The 19,932-nt window shown below is 33.7% G+C and overlaps 1 protein-coding gene across 1 annotated transcript in view; it reads right to left on the bottom strand.

Moving 5' to 3' along the window:
• The window catches only part of LOC108706776 (dynein heavy chain 6, axonemal), a 149,341-nt gene extending 129,951 nt beyond the window's left edge, over nucleotides 1-19,390 (bottom strand). Inside the window, exons 1-10 of the mRNA XM_018243466.2 lie at nucleotides 19,328-19,390; nucleotides 14,499-14,747; nucleotides 13,012-13,203; nucleotides 11,177-11,436; nucleotides 8,552-8,819; nucleotides 7,280-7,414; nucleotides 5,787-5,910; nucleotides 5,022-5,163; nucleotides 3,501-3,669; nucleotides 2,921-3,052 (exon numbers count right to left, since the gene is read on the bottom strand). Of these exons, the coding sequence (XP_018098955.1) occupies nucleotides 2,921-3,052; nucleotides 3,501-3,669; nucleotides 5,022-5,163; nucleotides 5,787-5,910; nucleotides 7,280-7,414; nucleotides 8,552-8,819; nucleotides 11,177-11,436; nucleotides 13,012-13,203; nucleotides 14,499-14,741 (1,665 nt within the window). The 5' untranslated portion in view covers nucleotides 14,742-14,747; nucleotides 19,328-19,390. The remainder of the gene's footprint in view (nucleotides 1-2,920; nucleotides 3,053-3,500; nucleotides 3,670-5,021; nucleotides 5,164-5,786; nucleotides 5,911-7,279; nucleotides 7,415-8,551; nucleotides 8,820-11,176; nucleotides 11,437-13,011; nucleotides 13,204-14,498; nucleotides 14,748-19,327) is intronic.
• Nucleotides 19,391-19,932: the final 542 nt, after the last annotated feature.

The following is a 19,932-nucleotide window of genomic DNA, read 5'->3' as shown; positions in this document are numbered from 1 at the left end:
TTGCTTCATTAAGAGGTAGACAGCTTGGTACTAGCATTTGTCTTATGGTTTGGGGTCTTTTATAGATTACCTTCGGTTTTTCCGTTAGGAAGCCAGACAAATCTCTATCATTTTTTAAAATATGCCAATGTTTGTTTATTATTTGTTCCAAATTTTTATTCGAATTATTAAATGTAGTGATAAACGAAATGGCGTTTTCTTGTGGGATTTTTTGTTTCTGAAGATTATGTTTTAACATTTCCTTAGTTTTTATTTTACTTTAAAGTTCAAATTTAAATTGATAAATTCCAAAGTGTTTACAGAATATACAATGTTTTCGGAGTCATCCGCTTATGTAACACAAAAAAGTCAAAATTTTCCGTCAAAACCTTTCCGAACATACAGTAAGGGGCCGATTCACTAAATTCGAGTGAAGGATTCGTAGTAAAAAAACTTCGAATTTCAAAGTATTTTTGGGCTACTTCGACCATCGAATGGGCTACTTCGACCTTCGACTACGACTACGACTTTGAATCGAAGGATTCGAACTAAAAATCGTTCGACTATTCGACCATTCGATAGTCGAAGTACTGTCTCTTTAAAAAAAACTTCGACCCCCTAGTTCGTCATCTAAAAGCTACCGAAGTCAATGTTAGCCTATGGGGAAGGTCCCCATAGGCTTGACTAACTTTTTTTGATCGAAGGATATTCCTTCGATCGTTGGATTTAAAACCTTCGAATCGTTCGATTCGAAGGATTTAATCGTTCGATCGAAGGAATAATCCTTCGATCGTACGATCGCAGTATTTGCGCTAAATCCTTCGACTTCGATATTCGAAGTAGAAGGATTTCAATTCCTAGTCGAATATCGAGGGTTAATTAACCCTCGATATTCGACCCTTAGTGAATCAGCCCCTAAGACTTTCAGTAATTCCGAATTTATCTCTAACGTTAAAAAAACACGATTTTTTTTCTCAATATACCTAAGTAAATAACCCCCTAAGTGTAGATCCTATAGACGTTAATGGGAGTTGCACTGATCCTATTGAACCTTTTTGAACCAATTCTGCTTTAGGAAGTTTTCTCATTTTTTTCCGTTAGGAATTGTCTGAAAAAATCAATTTTTTAGAGGTTTTGGAGGTATTTGTACTTTTTTCAGATCATTTAACGCTTTTTTTTTCATTTCAGATCTTTTAATAAATTCCATTTTTTTTTAATTCGGATCTTTTAATAAATTCCATAACATTCATGGTTTTACAGAAAGTCAGTTTAGTCATAGTTTCTAAAACCTCTAAAAAATAAATGTTGATAAATAAGCCTCTGTGCTCAATGGTTAAGCCAACTGTAATGGGTCCATTATGTGTGCTATAGTCCTTCGTGCTACAGTTTCAGGAATAAATAAGAAAACAAATACATTTACTTGTAAATCTTAAACTGATTGAACTACTTGGGGCCGCTTAGGGGGGGAAGCCTCACTGCCTGGAAACTTTTAGAATGAGCAGGGAGAAAAAGCATGGATAGTTTTGAAAAATATTTAGGTTGAAAAAAGGCATGCAGCCAAAGTTCAAACCTTTTGTTTAAATGAAACCTGCCTGACTGTTAGCTGATACAGGGTAAGGCAAAAATCCCCATTTCAAGCCTCCCCTTTTAGCCTTAGATGGGAAATTCCTTTTTCGCATCTTAAATTGGAACCCTCCTCCTTCTAAACATTGCCTATTTTATTAACAGTAGTATGGTCAGTAACTTACATATAGGGGGTTATTTACCAAAACTATTTTTTTCTCATATTTTACCAGAAACAAACTCAACTTAACTCCCATCTACGAATTTGGCTTATTTAGCCTTAGATGGGAAATTCCTTTTTCGCATCTTAAATTGGAACCCTCCTCCTTCTAAACATTGCCTATTTTATTAACAGTAGTATGGTCAGTAACTTACATATAGGGGGTTATTTACCAAAACTATTTTACCAGAAACAAACTCAACTTAACTCCCATCTACGAATTTGGCTTATTTGCTTACATATTCAGGTTGAAAAAATAGGATAGAAAAAAATCTCACATTTTTAAAGTTTAAAAAAACTAGAAAAATTTGAGTTTCGATTCGTATTGTACAACTTTATTGAATTGCCACTCGAAAAACTCTGATTTCAAACAATCCAACAGGTTTTAGATTGAGTATTTTTGGATTCGGACTTCTAGCAACTTCGGGCATAATAAATCTCAAAACATTTGAGTGTTTTTGACTAGAAAAAAATCGAGTTATAATAAATAACCCCCTAAATCTAATGGTGTTATTCACTTTTTCTTACTTTATTCTAAAAAGAATGTAACCAAACTCCCAAACCCTTTAATTTACCAATAAAAGTTCTCAAAAAATTGGTGCAACAAAAAATTGCAACAAAATCGAGCGTCAATTCGAATTTATCAGATTATCAAATGAAAACCAGTGCAAACAGCCTGAAATTATTGAGAGTCCTGAAGATAAAAAACATGGTCCAATTGTTAAAGGGACTATCTGCCATTCTACATGGCACAAGTTTTAGCTGGAGTATTTTCGGATTAGACTTTTAAGAAGTTTTCTAATTTATAGCAGCTGAAGAGCCTAATAAATCTCTAAAAATGTGGTTTTCCCTCCCTCTAAAAATTTGAGTTTTTCCCCTTTAAAAACTCAACCAGAAAAATGTGAGGTTTAATAGGTCCCTAAGCTTGCAAGATAACTAATATATATATATATATATATATATATATATATATATATATATATATATATATATATATATATATATATATATATATATATATATATATATATGTTTATAAATGTAGGGGAAATAGGTATGTACATTCATAATTACCAGATTACATATGTTTGATAAATATGTGTGTGTGTGTGTGTGATACAAGCATAACTACTGACAAAAACAACTAACAAAACAAACCTGGAAATTATCCAGAGATGGTTCAAACCAAAGTGACTGAGTGTCAAGGACTATCTCGGTGAGAAACATTGGCAGCACCTCCTCTTCTGTTTGTCCTCCTGGCCCACTGGGCACCTGCTGAATCAATGTTGTCTGTTGAAGCAAAATTTAGGAATACAAAAAAAAAATACTAAATTTCTGAGTAAAATGATACCTCATATTCATATATTCAAATATGTATGTATTCTTGAAATTCCAAAATTCCACCAATTGTAGTGCATCTTTTCATTTTCACGTCTGACACTTTAGCCCGTGCAATAAAACTCAGTGGTTAATGTGTCACAATAGCTCCCTAAATTTAAAACAATATTTTCTTTGGTACTTGTTTTGAATTAACTAAGCTAATTATATATGGAAACCAAATTAACTAGGTTGTGGTACTTTGCTTCAGAGCATAGAAGACTCATCTTTCCTGCTGTCCTAACCATCCATTGCAGGAGTTGCAGGTCTGGGTACATCTGCAATACAGTACAGCATTTCTATTTTATAAGCTAATGAACATAAATGTAAAATTGCCTCCTGTATTTAGATTAACATTTACCTTTTTCTCTGTTTTTGCTTCTTGTTTCTGAGAGTTCCAGGTCTCAATGATTGTATCAGAAGGAATGCACTTCAATTTCTCCACCAGATAGATTAGTAAAGTATTGACAGAATTAACTGCTAAGATGTGCATTGTGTTCACTATAAGATAGTCAGCTAAACGAATAAAGCTTATAAGGAAAAAGAGAGAGAGAAAAAAAGTCCATCAAATTATATATTGTTATATATTGTTGCTCCACCTCTTAAAAGTTGTGACCTTTGCAAACACTAGGGCTCATTTAGGTTTGCAAGCACAGTGCACAACTTACTACTGTTTTAGGGCAGCTGGACCTCTGGATCTTTACAGCCCTTTAAATAAAACACCACTTCTAGTTATATGTGTTTTAGGATTTAGTTCTCATTTAAGCTCTTCGCAAAGCAATACCTATGCTGCCATATTTTTAGGTATATGTCTGCACAGACAAGAGATAAAACATAACGGGTTGTTGCTATGCATTCAAATATTAATGCAGAACTTTATTTAGTATTAGAGGTGCACTGAATCCACTATTTTGGATTCGGTCTAACCCCCAAATCCTTTGTGAAAGAGTCAGGCGAATACCGAACCAAATCTGAACCCTAATTTGCATATGCAAATAAGTAAAGGGGAGGGAAGAGGAGAGCGCGGCTAAAAAATGTTTTACTTCCTTGATTTGTGACAAAAAGTAACATGATTTTAAGGATTTGGATTCAGGTTCAGCATGGCACAAGGATTCGGCCAAATTCTAATCCTGCTAAAAATGGCAGAATCCTGGCCGAATACCAAACCAAATCCTGGATTTGGTGCATCCCTATTTAGTATAGGAGGAATACCTATGTTATTCCATGATTGTAAGCTCTAAGGCAGATCTCCCCAACCCTTTTTACTTGTGAGCCACATTCAAATGTAAAAACAGTTGGGGAGCAATAAAAACATGAAACAGGAACCTAAGGCTATAGGTTCCTGACAAAAAACACATTAAGAATGCAAATGATCTTTCTAAACTTCCCAGCATAACTTTGACAGTAGAGACACATGATGCAAGATGTTGTTCAAAACATTTTCATTCAAATAAGTTTTCATTCTCAAATTAAAAAAAAAATTGATTATTTGCTTATTTTATTAAAAAATATGGATATAAAAAACTCGATTCCAAAAAAACCAAGTTCAATAGTTAATAACTCATCCCCATGGTCTACTGATATTATTTTAATGCAGATTACCTGTCAGTTAGAAGTGGAATTCTCTTCTTGGAATATGCTTTTTCGGGGGAAGGGACACATTGTTTTGAAAATGGATCTTTATCATTCCTTATGTGAGAGTTAAAACCTCTCATTTTTGGTTTATGGTAATGCTATTTGTTTAGCATTAGGCATGTGAATATGCAAATATGCTGTTCCGCACATTACAAAAAGATCTGTGGAACTCAGCAGTCCTTTGATTAACATTTTACTAAAAGGAGAATTTTTTCATTAACTAAGTTTTCAGATGAATTATACCAACCATGTCAGTCTTCTGCAGTGTGACCTTTTGTTAGCCTGTTCCGTGTAAGTCATTTTGTCAGATGATTCGCCAAAAAGTTCTCCATCCAAGTGAGGCAGAAGCATATCAGAAGCAACAGGTCCCGTTGTCATGTTTAGAAACCCTTGGAAAATACAAAAAAATCATATATTGCAATTTAAGTGCAATAGTAGTGGGGACCCACAATTTCTCACAACAACCTTGCTCTTTCTGTAATGCAAACAAAACAACCATAACCAAAATGCTAACAGTACTGTACATCTTGAGTTACTGCATAACTGCAAAAATCTTGTGTCCAGTAAGGCTATTAGTGAGCACAGACCTTAGACCAGGGGTCCCCAACCTTCTTAATCCATGAGTGCTGTGATTGGCTATATGGTAGCCCCTATGTGAACTCACAGTCTACACAAGCCTCTATTTGGCAGTATGCATGGTTTTTATGCAACCAAAAGTTGCCTCCAAGCCAGGAATTCAAAAATAAGCACCTGTTTTGAGGCCACTGGGAGTCAGATACAAGAGGTTGGCGAGCAACAACAACAAAAAACGGCACATAGCCATCTGATGGGCAGGCATCACAGTGTAAACTTTAACACCTTTATAAAAACACCAGTTAGCTTACACCACCAAATCATTTTATATTCTTTGATAAACAGGCCTTTACTGTGGTTCCCCTTCACAGGTGCATATATATTCGAAAAAAATATGTACAATAACTGCAGTTTAGTTTACACTATAGTCAAGTCTTACCTGTATTAATTTGATCATGCAAGTAGTCATCAGGTGTGAAACCAGCTTCTAGTAATGCTGTTCGACAAGCACTTCTAACAACTTCCTTAGCCAGATCCCGAAATTCAGATAAACGATTTGCCACCTGAAATATATAATAAAATACCACTTGTACAGATACAGTATCCAAGCCTCACAATGCTAATAAAAGAGTATAGTGATTTTTAAGGCTTTCGTTTATCAATACGAGTATGGGATTTCTTATCTGCAAACCAATTATCCAGAAAGTTCAGAATTATAGGAAGGTTATATCCTATAAGCAAACAATTCACATTTATAAAAATGATTTCCTTTTTCTTTGTAATATTAAAACAGTACCCTTTACTTGATTCCACCAAGGAGACCACAAATCCATATTGATGGCAAATAATCATATTCAGTTTATTTAATGTTTATATAATTTTATATAAATTTAAGATATGGTGATCCAAATTATGGAAAGACCCCCTTATACAGAAAACCCCAGGTCCCGAGCAATAAATATGTCCCATATCCTGCATGATGTTAAAGGGGTAATGCATTGCTCAAAGCTGTATTGACGGGCATTATTCAGATGCATCAACAAATGCATCAAGAAAAGCATATACAGGGCATACAAAACATCAAAACATATCATAACAGCTGCTGTAATGCTATGATATATATATATATATATATATAGATATATATATATATATATATATAAAAGATGTGTTTTATGGAAATACTTAAAGCTACAGCTCCAACTCAGAGTAATACTAGGCTCAAGATGCTCAGCATGAAAACAGTAGCACAATATGTGACAGTGATTGCATAGAGAATACTAACTGATAGAGCTGAAAACATGTCTAAGGATGAATTTTGTTCATTATGTTAATGTAAGCAACCCTTAAATCTAAAAAGTAAACTTTATATGGATTGCTGACAGAACACATGAAACAAACAACAGCCTTTATAGCACATACAGGGGGTTATTTATCAAGCTCCAAATATCCAAACCTAGAATAATGCGTAGATTTTGGAGCAAAAAAAAAAAAACTACACATTTTTCAAGATTTATTGAAATCTGATGGTCTAAAAACTCAGGCATCTAAAAGCTCTTGAGGTCCTGTATAAGTCAATGGGGAAGGTCCCAGTGTCTGTGCTGATGTCCGTATCGATATCAAAAGATTTAGGGGTTTCGGAGCAAAAGACTCAGAAAAAATTCATAGTTTTTGCGAAAAACTCCGAACAATTCGGATTTTTCTGCGAAAGCTCCGAAGTTTGCAGACCCTATTTTTACGGGCTTTTTTCTTTTTAAATAAGGTCCATTCGGGAATTCAGAGTTGCTCAGAGTTGGATATTAGAAATACTGAGATAAATTCGGACCTTGATAAAAAACCACCACAGTAGACTTAATACTACTTAATACTATTACTATATATCTGAGCTCAGATCTCAAATCCTCACCAAACACAATTAATTTTATGATTTACCTCTTCCAGTTGCTTTAACTGATTGCCTGTGAATTCACCCAAGCTGTATGTGTATCCTTTCTCTATGCGGCAAAGGCCCATGTCACTGATTCGATAACACATTTCTTGAATATTAAGGATAGCAGGGCGCAAATACTAAAAAAAAAACACAATAAAAAAAAATCTTTCAAAATTGTTGCTGATTTGTTAATTTGGTTTGATTTGATCTTCTTAAGGCTATTGTCTAAGATGTAATCATGTTGCACTATATCCCAGTGAAATCCTTTATATTGTATGTATTTGTTATTTCTTATGCAGTGAAATATAACTGCATAGTTAATAACAAGTACCATGTATTATCTTTAAACAGCCAATTGTCAAGCAACTTAATACAAGGTACAGATTCTCCTGTATAGACTGTAAGTCTAGCAGCAGTGAAAATAGTGCAAAAACATTCACCCATCAACCTAATCTTAGATAACAATGAGGTAACTGACATATTTAGAAAGCTGTGGAATTTATTCTACACCAGATTAATGCTGAAATGTATAACCATTTTAACCACTTTTGATGTGGCTTTGAAGTCAATATGACAAATCCAGACATTTTTGTAGTTTTCCTCATCATTTCTGGCTAGAAAATCGGATTTTAAAGGGGTTGTTCACCTTTGCATTAACTTTGAGTGATTTTCTGAGACAATTTGTAATTGGTTTTCATTTTTTATTACTTGTGATTTTAGCTTTTAGCTTTTTATTCAGCAGATCTCCAGTTTCAGCAATCTGGTTGCTAGGGCCCAAATCACCCTAGCAACCATCAACTGATTTGAGCAAGAGACTGAAATATGAATAGGAGTGGGCCTGAATAGAAAGATGAGTAATGAAAATGAGAAATAATAATACATTTCTAACTTTGCAGAGCATTTGTTTTTTACATGGGGTTAGTGACCCCCCATTTAAAAGCTTAAAAGAGTCTGAAGAAGAAAGCAAATAACTTTAAAAACAAAATGAAAACTTGCTTACAATTTACAAAAAAATTAACAAACTGAAAGTTAAATCAAAGGTGAACCACCTCTTTAAATGCAAGGAATTGTCATTTTTAAGCAACTTTTTTCAGTTTATACCAGTTCTTATGACAAATGTTTTAAAAATAGGTTTGATTTTACACAATATACAATATATATATATATATATATATATATATATATATATATATATATATATATATATATATATATATATATATATCCCTTTTTTTAAAAAAAAATAAGGGAAATTGCACTTTCATGACACATACCTCATTAACTATGAACAAGTTCTCTTGCAAAGCCTTGCGACAATCATTGATTTTTCTGGCACGTACATTTTTCCTCCATACTGTAAATGCTTTCCATTTACGGAACAGTGCAATAGTTGGAATTTCTTTTAATGCCTTGTGATACAGGTATTCTTGCTTCCACCGCTCTAGTTCTAGGTATAAAACCTCTCCGTCAGCGAAGTGGGTGACTCCATTTTCACTTATTGTGTAATACTCATTTTTGTTTATATTTTGGTGGGTTGCAATTCTAGATGAAAGATAGAAATGTCTTAATGAATTATATTTTGCTAAAAACAGTATGCATGTTTTATAGTTATAGCACGTGTAATGAAATGTCAGTATAGTACAATACAGCTTTTTCAAAATTAAGTACTGGGAACACTTTCTCCAGTTGACATACAGATGCCACTTTTACAAAATAAAAAACATTTGAAAGTTTGAGAAATATTATTTAATGCTAATACTCAAACTTCAGTAAATGACATCACTTAGCACTGATTAAAACAGTTGACAACACTAAGCACTGATTATAGGGATATAATTTACAGGATATTCACGGCTCTTGTATATTACATGTGTATAAACATAAATGAAGAACATACAATAAATTGCCTAGTGCCTTAATCAACAAAGTATACAATAACTTCCCTTGGTATCACAAACGAGGATTAAAAAATGTTTTTGAGAGCTATAGAATTCTCTTCCTGAAATGTTTGTGCTAGCTAGAGGATAATTTTTTTCAAGAATTTGGATTGTTGGATGCCTTTTCTGTAAATTATATAATCTATGTTAACTGTTAATACTCTTAATACAGAGCTTATGCATTCCATGAAAGCACTTCTTATAACAGGCAACTTAATGAAACAATAAAATGCCATATGAAGCAATGGAATGATGTCTAGAAGATTACAAATAGATATTTATTAACATACAGCCAGCAATGACTGCAATAATTGGTTTATGCCTTACTTAAACTTAGATTTGTAGGGTTGTAATGCCTTAGAAGATTTACTGACAGACAATATTAAACAAAGGATTATTATGAAATTCGAAAATTTTAAGCAGCAGTAGAGTCATGAGGAGCAGGAAGTCTAAAAAGAGAAGTAAGGTTTTCCCAGCTTTGTAGCAATGTCTTCTATACTTTACTTCCACTTTTTTTTACTGATACAGGAAGATGTACCCTGTTTTTACATAAAGAAAAAATGTTTCCATGGAGAATGAAAATGTAATTCTAATCAGCTTTCCAATATACCTAAATTAAAACTTTTCAATTATTTAACAAAAAGGACTGCTATGGGATCCCTTATCTGGAAACTTGTCAGCCAGAAGCTTTGAATTATGGAAAGGCCACCTCCCACAGACTCCATTTTAGCTAAATAATGCAAATGTTTTAAAAATGATTTCCTTTTTCTCTGTAATGATAAAACTAACATATAATTAAAAGGATTTTTATCCTTACTTGAAGAAAACAAGCCTATTGGGTTTATTTCATGTTTACATGATTTTTAAGTAGACTTTCGGTATGAAGATCCAAATCACAGAAAGATACGTTACCTGGATAACCCCAGGTCCCAAGTATTTGCATAAAAGGCCCCATACCGTATTTGAATATCACATCTGTTCTCTTTGTCTAACTCTTTTAAAACAATATAACAGGATTCAGATCTCCCTCAGGTTTGTTAATCAGTTGGTTTACAACACAGCAGTCACAAACAGGAGTTTAAAAACAGCAAACAGCCAGAGAGACACTAATTATAAAACCAATTATATGTACAAATAACATTTAAAAACTGAAAATGTGTCTTAGAAAGTTTCTTAGAACTGCTTCATTATTACGCAAAAACACTTTTTAGGTTGGGGACCACTCTTACTATCATTTTGGTTATCTTTATGTTAAATATTGGTCATGAACCTTAGGTAGAAGCAAGCCATTGAGTATGAGAGTATTTTAAATAAAATGAAATAACAGGCACTGTTCGATTACCATCAAGCACAAATAAATGAATGTACCAAATGTAGTTACCTGGCACAAACATCAAATAGTGGAATGATTTTAAAACACCTGAAGCTTTGGCTGATTATTGATGGTATTTTCAGCTGGCTATCTTTAGAGCTCTTACAGATGAGCATTTGTTGCATTCCCCTGAGTTGGATCTGTCATGTGTTCCACCACAGCGGAATGCAAGTACAACCTAGTCTTTTGTACTGTTTGTACATGGAATTTTTTCCAAAGGTGGGGATTTAATATTTGAATGCTTAATTAGCAGTCTTTTAGTAAAGCACAGTATGTTTCTATGTATGTGTGCGAGAGATGGTTTAGGAGTTTCATTTATTTTCTGTGCATTTGTTGTGCATGTGCAACATGCAAGGAGTCCTCTCACTGCAATACCAGCTTTAACCATAGCTGTTTACAGAATTTAGTCATACCTTCCATTTATACCAAAAAGTTTGTGCAATCTCTCATCTGGATTTATGGCTTATAATACAATTAAGCTTTTAAATATATTGACTGTGTATCAAACAATATGAAGCTTTTATATGAACCACTTCTACACTCTCCAGGCATTCTGATGTAATACATGTATTGCTGATTTATAGACTCACCTTAAGTTATATGGATCATAGTCAATGGATGACTTCAGGACAGCTGGAGTCATATAAAGGAATCCTAGATGCTTATTTTCCTGTACTATTTTAATAATCTGCAGAGGATCACTTATTTTTGCTTTTATAACATCCTCTGCTGCTTCAAAAGTAGATGATGGTGGAGAAGAAAGACGTCTATATGAGCTTGCACTTGACAGTGCAGTCCGAGGTTGCTTAGGAGGTGTAGGAGACATTATCCTGCAGAAGTCCAGCTGTAGCTATAATTACAAAATAAATGCATACCAATAAATGCTATCTTTTTATAGATACACTTGTCAAGTCTCATTTGTTAAGAGCTCATTTACAAAGGCAACATAGTATGCAAAGCACAAGTAGAGACACAAATTTCAGTTTTTTCACTAAATTGCATCCACTGCAACTTAAATGTAGGGGGTTGTCCGAATTTATCTCAATATTTTCTGAAAAAAACTCCAACTAAATCCATACGGGTTTTTTGGGCTTATTTATTGATACACTTTCCCGAAAAGTTTGTTTAAAGGAAAAAATCCGAAAAAATCGTGAAAAATTAAATTTTTAAGATTTTTTCAAATTTTTTCACCCGAAATCTCTGAATTTTTCCCGAAAACTCCAAAAACTTTGGGGTATTGCCAAGAATCCAGCGCACATCGAAAAATCATTGGGACTTCTCCCATTGACTTATATGCAACCTTGGCAGGTCTGAGATGCCAGATTTTCAGATTCTGATTTTTCCCATCCTCTGGTTTTAATAAATTCGAAAAAAAAAATCACTAATTTTTCATTATTTTTGCATTCGGAGTACTCCTTTAATTTAAAACCAATTTTTTTTTTCACTGAACATTCTTCCCTTTATAAACTGAGAAATTTGTTCTGAGCTCCGTATCTACCTATTAATATTAAAAATAAACAAACTCCTCCAGCCTTTGAGCAGCTCATTGTCAGAGGGCTTTTCATTGGGCAAGTAATTCATTTTATCCGCCCTTCCTGCATGACCAAGAAGTGATAAGGAAAGTTAAACTAAAACAGTTTTCATTTTCTCAGTTTTCTCAGTGCCAGAAATAAGAAATAAATATGATTCATTATTTAAAGCTGGCCATAGATACAAAGAAAAAGTTTTGTACAATTTATGTGTGTGTGTGGATCATCCCAACATTTTTCATACCAAGGCAATCGGTTGTTTAGTTGATCGGACAGGTTAGAAGATTTCTGTTGGCTAACAATTATATCACATTTTTACGTGATATAAAATGTATTTGAATTGAATATTTGACAACTGTGACAATATTCTGCAGAACAGAACTGCTGAATTTTGAGAGAAAGAAAAAACTTCTTATTGATAATGTCAGACTGAGCATTTTAACAGCTTTAGTCATTAGGCACAAAACATTGTGTCACCATTTCCCATATTAATCTTAGGTAAGTACTGTGCCAGCCTGAAGCACAAAGGCCTATGCTCAAAAACACTTGCTTTTCTGAACTAATCTTTTCCCATAGTTTAATACGAGAAGCAGTGACAAGTGAATTTGCTTTCCGTCTTTAATACATAGTTTAAAGTATTTAAAAAAAAGACCATGATGGTCTTGAGAAAGGTCTTAGGAAGAGACCGAAACGTCGACCCATTTTTAATGTAAATCAATAAAAATGTTGTATTTTTTAAAATATACCCAGTGTGCATCAACTTCGAAATCCTTATCTATGGCAAAATTGGATAGCACCTGGGTCAGTTGTTATTGACGGTGTGCTGGATAACATTGAGATTTTTATATATATATACTTGACCTTATTTGCACATGAAAAGAAAAGCTTTTTCTTACCTGTTTTTCTTTTAAATCATCTGGAAGATCAGGCAATCTCATAGGGGATGAAATTGGTTCAACCGATGCAGACCTCTGCACCTTTTCCTCTGAAGTGGAACGCTGAATAACACCTCGACTTACCAGCTCCTCTCTGTTCTTTTGAAATATATATTCAGGGTGGTGGTGGTCTTGGTAGACCTTTAGTACAGGCTATAAACCAAAACAATATAAGAAATATAAGTAATATAAAGTATAGATTAAAAAAATTAACATGGGCAAAAATATTAAACACAAATTGTATATATTTGTTGAGTTGATATTTTGAAATATTCTTGTCATGAGGCATAACCCTCCAATTTATAATGATATGGCCCTAGCCAAGCCAATATATGAACTGTGAAGGGAATAAATTAACATATTACATCTGGTCCAGATAACTGAATAGTATTTACTGCTATAACTTGTAAGCAGTGGCACTGATGCTGAGGCTTTGCTGTTAACACATTTTGGTAACCCACCCAAGCAGTTACTGAAGTCTCAAAATTACATAATTATAATGTTCTAATGCACAAACTCTGTGATCCAGGTACAGATTCTGAACTGTTATAATTTGCTACATTTAGTTGATACATTTGTCAGCCGTATCTATGGAATATTAGCAACTATTGTATCTATTATAACATGCCTTTTATGAAACTCAGGGATTCTGCTCAGCAGGGTTAAAGATAAGAAATGGACCAACTAAATTTATCAATTTGAAACAAGTTACAGAGTCAGTGACCCCCCCCCCATCCAGAGCTGCATTAAAAAGACATAAGAATGTGAAAAATTAAACTTTAATATTACAAAAATGGTCACAAATAGAAAATAGAAAGTGACTGGAAAAGGTCTTTATTTCTGGTGAACTATATGTAACCAACTGAACTGAAAAGAGTGTATGAAAAGACTAACCCCTTAAAAACATTGGGCCAAACTTAGGGGGCTATTTATTAAAACTAGATTTTTCCAATAATATTAATAATATAAATAAGACCTAACTCCCAACCTCAATCTGGCTTAATTTACTAACAATTCAGATTGAAAATCGTGAAGCAATTTGAATCAAGCAACTTTTTTTTTGGATTATTGGGATGGAAACCACAAATTTTTCAGATTATTGAACAAAATCTGCGTCAAACAGCCTGAAACTTTCGAAGATCATGAAGGCAAAAAACATCATCTAATTGTAAAAGGGCCTATCTGCCCCTGACTTTTACATGATTTTGACAAACCCTATTTTTTCTGTTTTTTTTCCATAAATAAGGTCCATTTGGGAATTCCGAGTTGCTCAGAGTTGGACATTAGAAATACTGAGATAAATTCGGACCTTGATAAATAACCCCCTTGATGTATTTGGCCTTTCCAGGTCATGAAAATAATGTTGGGGCAATAATTATCATTTAATTAGCCTAGGAGTACTTCAACAACCCTTGTTTATTTCATAACTTTTCATTTTATATACTTACCAAGGGATCCAGCTTAATAGACTGCTGACGTTTCCTTGTTTTGGCTCGAGACTTTGTATCATATGTAAAAGTTAATGCTTGAGGGTTTAGCACCATTTGCTTTGGAGCCAGTGATATAATCCTGTCTTTGAGATTGCTTAGGTCAGACCCTGTATTGACATCCATTGGTACACTGCTAAATCTTCCATTTAGATGGGATGGATGAGATGTTTGCAGGGATGCTTGAGAAACACTGGTGTTCATTGCTGTCTTAAAATTAGTAAGAAAAACATTTTATCCTTTGGAAAGATATATATGTATATATTTAGCAAACTCTGGCAGCAGTCCAAGATGATTGTAATTCACTCACTATAGAAAACCGACCTTTATCAAGGCAATAAACATTCCTAAAACACACACACTGAACTTACATACACTGTGTGCACTTTGTTTTACCAACCTTTCATTACACATTCATTAAGCTCTGAGAAAAGTATGCAGTGTGTTCTCCATAGTAATATACAGCTATAATTCAAGTGCTAATTATTAAGAATGATATCAACAATAAAAACTGGAATTACTATTTCAACTATATAATACACTGTATTCTCATGTACAATTAGTGAGTATTTCAGACAGGCTAGCACATGACATCTTTTAATCTGCAGATTTTAAAGGGGATCTATAATGTACTAACTAAATTGATTTAAATAATACTTTCTTTGTTTATCTTCATTGGGGTTGTTTATAAACAATGGGCTAATTTGCACATGGGCAGTAACACATGGCAATCAATTAGAGTTTTACTTTCATTGTTATACATGCAGCTGGCTGGAGAAAAAAAAGTTAAATACTGATTGGTTGCTTTGTGTTACTGTCCATGTGCAAATTAGTCCAGTGATTATAAATGAGCCTATATATATATATATATATATATATATATATATATATATATATATATATATATATATATATATATATATATATATCAAAACAGGGGGGGTTGTGGGAGCACTCTAATATATAGATATATATATATATATATATATATATATATATATATATATATATATATATATATATATATATATATATATATATACATAATGTTCAAAGTGGACCAGCACACCAAATTCTCAATCAAAAATGGTTTATTTTGAAATAAACCTTTTTTGATTGAGAATTTGGTGTGCTGGTCCACTTTGAACATTGTATACTCTGACTGACCAAGCACCCACCTCTGGCTAATAAGGAAGGAGTCGGGTACTTTGTGAACTTATATATATATATATGTTGATTTTTCATATACTGGCCCTCAAAGATAGATTCATGTAGTTTTATTTACCTACAGCATATCAGTAATACACCCCTTATATATGAGGAGCAAACAGTGGATATTATAAAACAAAATACAATAAATATATAGTACATTATAACCAGGTACTGTAGGGGAACCAGTCCAGCCTGAAGTGACATTGGTTTGTTGTATCTATGGATTAATGCCACAACCATTGTGAAAAGCTCCTATTTCTTTCTGTAAACTACTTCCACAGGGCTGGGGCCTCCTTATTCATGTGTCTTGTAACATGTCATACATGCATACATATGTGATCTAATGGGCCCCAACCCAGACTAGTTTTCTGCCTGACACGATAGCTGCTCTCCCTTACCACCCCCCCCCCTGATTGAGGCCACAAGGGAAAAGAACAAGGCACACATGGGGGGAGGAGGAGGGGGGTTGTGGCGCTGGTGAGTGGAGAACTCTATGACTCAATCTGATGCTGAGTAAAGTTTAGTAGAGGGTCTTTCCTTTACAAAATGTCATTAGGGACAGAAATCATTTTAACATTTTATCAATGAAGTGACAGCATTTTAATGTTACAAATACAGTAGGAAAAGACCAGTCCTGAATCGAAGGATTCAACTGAAAAATGTCTAGCAATACTGTAACCCATAGCAACCAATCAGAGCTGGTATTATTTTAACTGGAGTCAACCAAAAAAAAGTGTTCTAGAGTCCTTGACAGGATGCTTTTCAGTCAGATTCTGTGTCATGCACCTGCACTTTTTAATGACTTTCCTAGTCTCTGGTTCACATGTTCAGTATTCTCATGAGTGTATCCCAGCATGGAACCTGGTGCAGTTCACTGCAGTTTTTGTGGGTAGGTACAATTTTCAATTCATAATTGTATTTGCCTGATATGGAGTGTTGACTCTATGAATTCACAGCTACTGTTGAGGAAACATTTTTGGTTGGAGAAAAAAAACACCCAATAAACACAGCATACACAAGCCAAAACAAGCTCTGCATTAGACTACTTACTTTACATACATAGCACAAAACGTATATAGCCTACCAAAAAAGGGCTTTAGCTTTTGAAACAGTGCACAATACAAAAATAATATATCATGCAGTATTCACTTAGAGTGAATACATATTTACATATTCTAAATTGGAAACAATTTAAACCATTACTGGTGGCAAAGGTGTACTTTACGTACAAATGCCATGGAAAGAAGGTATTGATATGCAAATAAAAACAGGTGTTTGGTCTAACACAACATTCACTACTTATAGCTTAAACCAAATTTACATTAATAAAATGCATTTTCTGTGACACAATTCACAATTATAAACCCATTGCCCTGTTAAGGTTTTAACCTTGCCATAAACAATACTAAACAATATATATCCCATCACAATAGTTATTCACTGTAGAATTGATAACTTCACCAAAAGTTCCTTTGAATTTAGTCAAATATAAACAGGGATGGGATCCCTTATTTAGAAACACATTATACAGAAAGCCCCCGAAGTACAGGAAGGCCATCCCCCATAGAGTTCATTTAAAGCAAAAACAATTTTTCCAAATTATTTTATTTTCTATGTAATAATAAAACAGTATCTTGTACAGATATTAGATATTTTATTCAGAATGCTTGAGACCTAGGGTTTTCTATATATGAGGTCATTCTGTAATTTGAATCACCATACCTTACATCTACTAAACATCATTCAAACATTAAATAAACCTAATAGGATTTTTTGCCACCAATATGAATTAATATAGCTTAGCTAAGATCAAGAACAAGGTGCTGTATTATTATAACATAGGAAATTAAAGATGGCCTTCCCGTAACTTCAGTGCTTTTTGGATAAGGGATCCCATACCTGTACTAGATTCCAACTAACCTACATGAATCTGTATCAGTGCTACAAAAATCAAGTCGGGTGTGTATAATAGTTACAAGATCTTTAGCAAACTTAAGCTTTGGTGATCAAAATGATAGAAATATCCCTTATCTCTAAAACCTCATGTCCAAAGCATATAAGATAATAGATTCTATAGCTGTATTTATAAATAAGTAGCAAATTAACTACATTTAACAATTTCATCTGTGTAGCTAGTAATATAGAGGACACATTGAATGCAAATTTAGCACTTATTTTGTGTATGGCTTTCTACATAGACGAGATTGGGTCTTGCAATCATAAGAATGCTGCTAAATATTATACAGTATATATATAACTTTACATATAGATGAGTTCGATTTTACAGTTCATAACATCATAGGTAGTTGTGGAACTAGTTTTGTGCATGGCTTGCCACATAGATCATAAGTTACATATTGCAACAAATGTAGAGCTGTTTTTTGTATGGACACCACTCCAATGGATAGATATTATGTTTCATACTTTTTCATACTTCCATACCAGTAAGTTGTAGTTATGAAAGCCTTCATCTTTAAATGTGTGTGTGGCCTGGACATGCCTTCAAACTTGTTTAATTAGCCATTTAGATGTGATGCCACTGATTACATAAATGAAGTGTTCACAATGAAATGCTTGTATGCAGTTTTGTCTTCCACATGTGAAGATTTCCACATGTAGGAGCACATTTACTAAGGGTTGAAATCGAGGGTTAATTAACCCTCGATATTCGACCCTTGAAGTAAAATCCTAAGACTTCGAATATCGGTAGGTTTAAAGTGGCGAAGTAGGTAGTCGAAAATTTTTTTGAAGAGACAGTACTTCGACTATGGAATGGTTGAACAGTCGAACGATTTTTAGTTCGAAACGTTCGATTCGAAGTCGAAGGTCGAAGTAGCCTATTCGATGGTCGAAGTAAACAAAAAAAAACTTTGAAGTTTTTTTCATTCGAATCCTTCACTCAAGCTTAGTAAATGTGCCCTGTAGAGTAGTATGGTTCCAATAAATAATAATACAAATGCAGCAGCATTGCTAATTAAACTACCATAATAGATGCTATTAATGAACTTGTCATCTGTGTGTGGAATGCCATGCAGAAAACTAATCCCACACTAGCATATGATGCTATGGAACTTCAAATCTAACTAGTCATCTATATGGAAAGCCATTTTCAAAATTATTGCTTCACTTGCATATGATGTTGCTGAACTGCAAAATATGTAATCTTAAGAGAAAGCTGTACACACAAAGAATGCTAAACTTGGATTTCATGCCACTGGACTGCAACAATTACAAAAAAATATATGGAGAGGTATACATAAAACAGCAATGTTCAACTGGTCATCCATATGGCTAGCTGCATCTACTGATGATTTTGGAATAAAAGAGTTACCGGTACTTAGAAATAAATACACTTTAGAAAACAATTTTTGGGGTGCCTTATTACTTTTGGTTGCAAAAATCCTAAAAATCGATACACAATTTGCAAACAGAGTAGGTCAAGTGTGTTACACAAACAACATCTACGCTTCAGAACAAATTCTTATACAATTCAACAATGTGTATTACAAGCAGTGCTAATTGATTTAAATACAAATAAATGTTAGTAGTCTAAATCAGTGCAATTCATAGAAACTCACCGTCAGTAAAAGTTGCACACTAACTCTGGCTGTGTGTACTGTTACCTAGCAACACTTGGTCACCTGATCTGTCACTCCGAGAAGGACATACACAAAATCAAAGCATTAGGGAGAGAGCAGGAAATGTTTGAGTAACCACGACAGTGGCTGATTGCCTTGACCTTAAACAGCTCTTTCTATTAGACATGTAATGTGCCTTATTAAATGATACATTTATTTTATACTCCTTTCATACCGAGCTGTTGTTATTGAAATTGCAGGTGAAATTGGATTGGCAGGTCCACAAATTCAGAGGTTAGGATTTACTTTTAGAGCTATGATACACTGAACGTTTTGTCACCAGTGCTTAATCTCTTCCAGCAAGGTCAAAAAAGAGTTAATTCCCCACCAGTATTAATGTAAAACATTAGAAAAAAATATACATTGTCTATGAGCCTTGCACATTCAGGCTAACTCACAACTCACTATAATAAAAAATATACAAACAGCTATTGGTGTAGAATAAAAGTAGCAAAATTATTTTAAAGCCAAAAACTTATTAGTAGTATAAATCACTGCAATTCACAGACACTCACCAGCAGTAAAAGTTGTACACACACTTCTCT

Source organism: Xenopus laevis, chromosome 1S (assembly GCF_017654675.1).
Source record: "Xenopus laevis strain J_2021 chromosome 1S, Xenopus_laevis_v10.1, whole genome shotgun sequence".
Classification (NCBI taxonomy): Eukaryota; Metazoa; Chordata; class Amphibia; order Anura; family Pipidae; genus Xenopus; species Xenopus laevis.
Note: the sequence above shows the minus strand (reverse complement) of the source record. Positions and strands in the feature narration are given on the sequence as shown.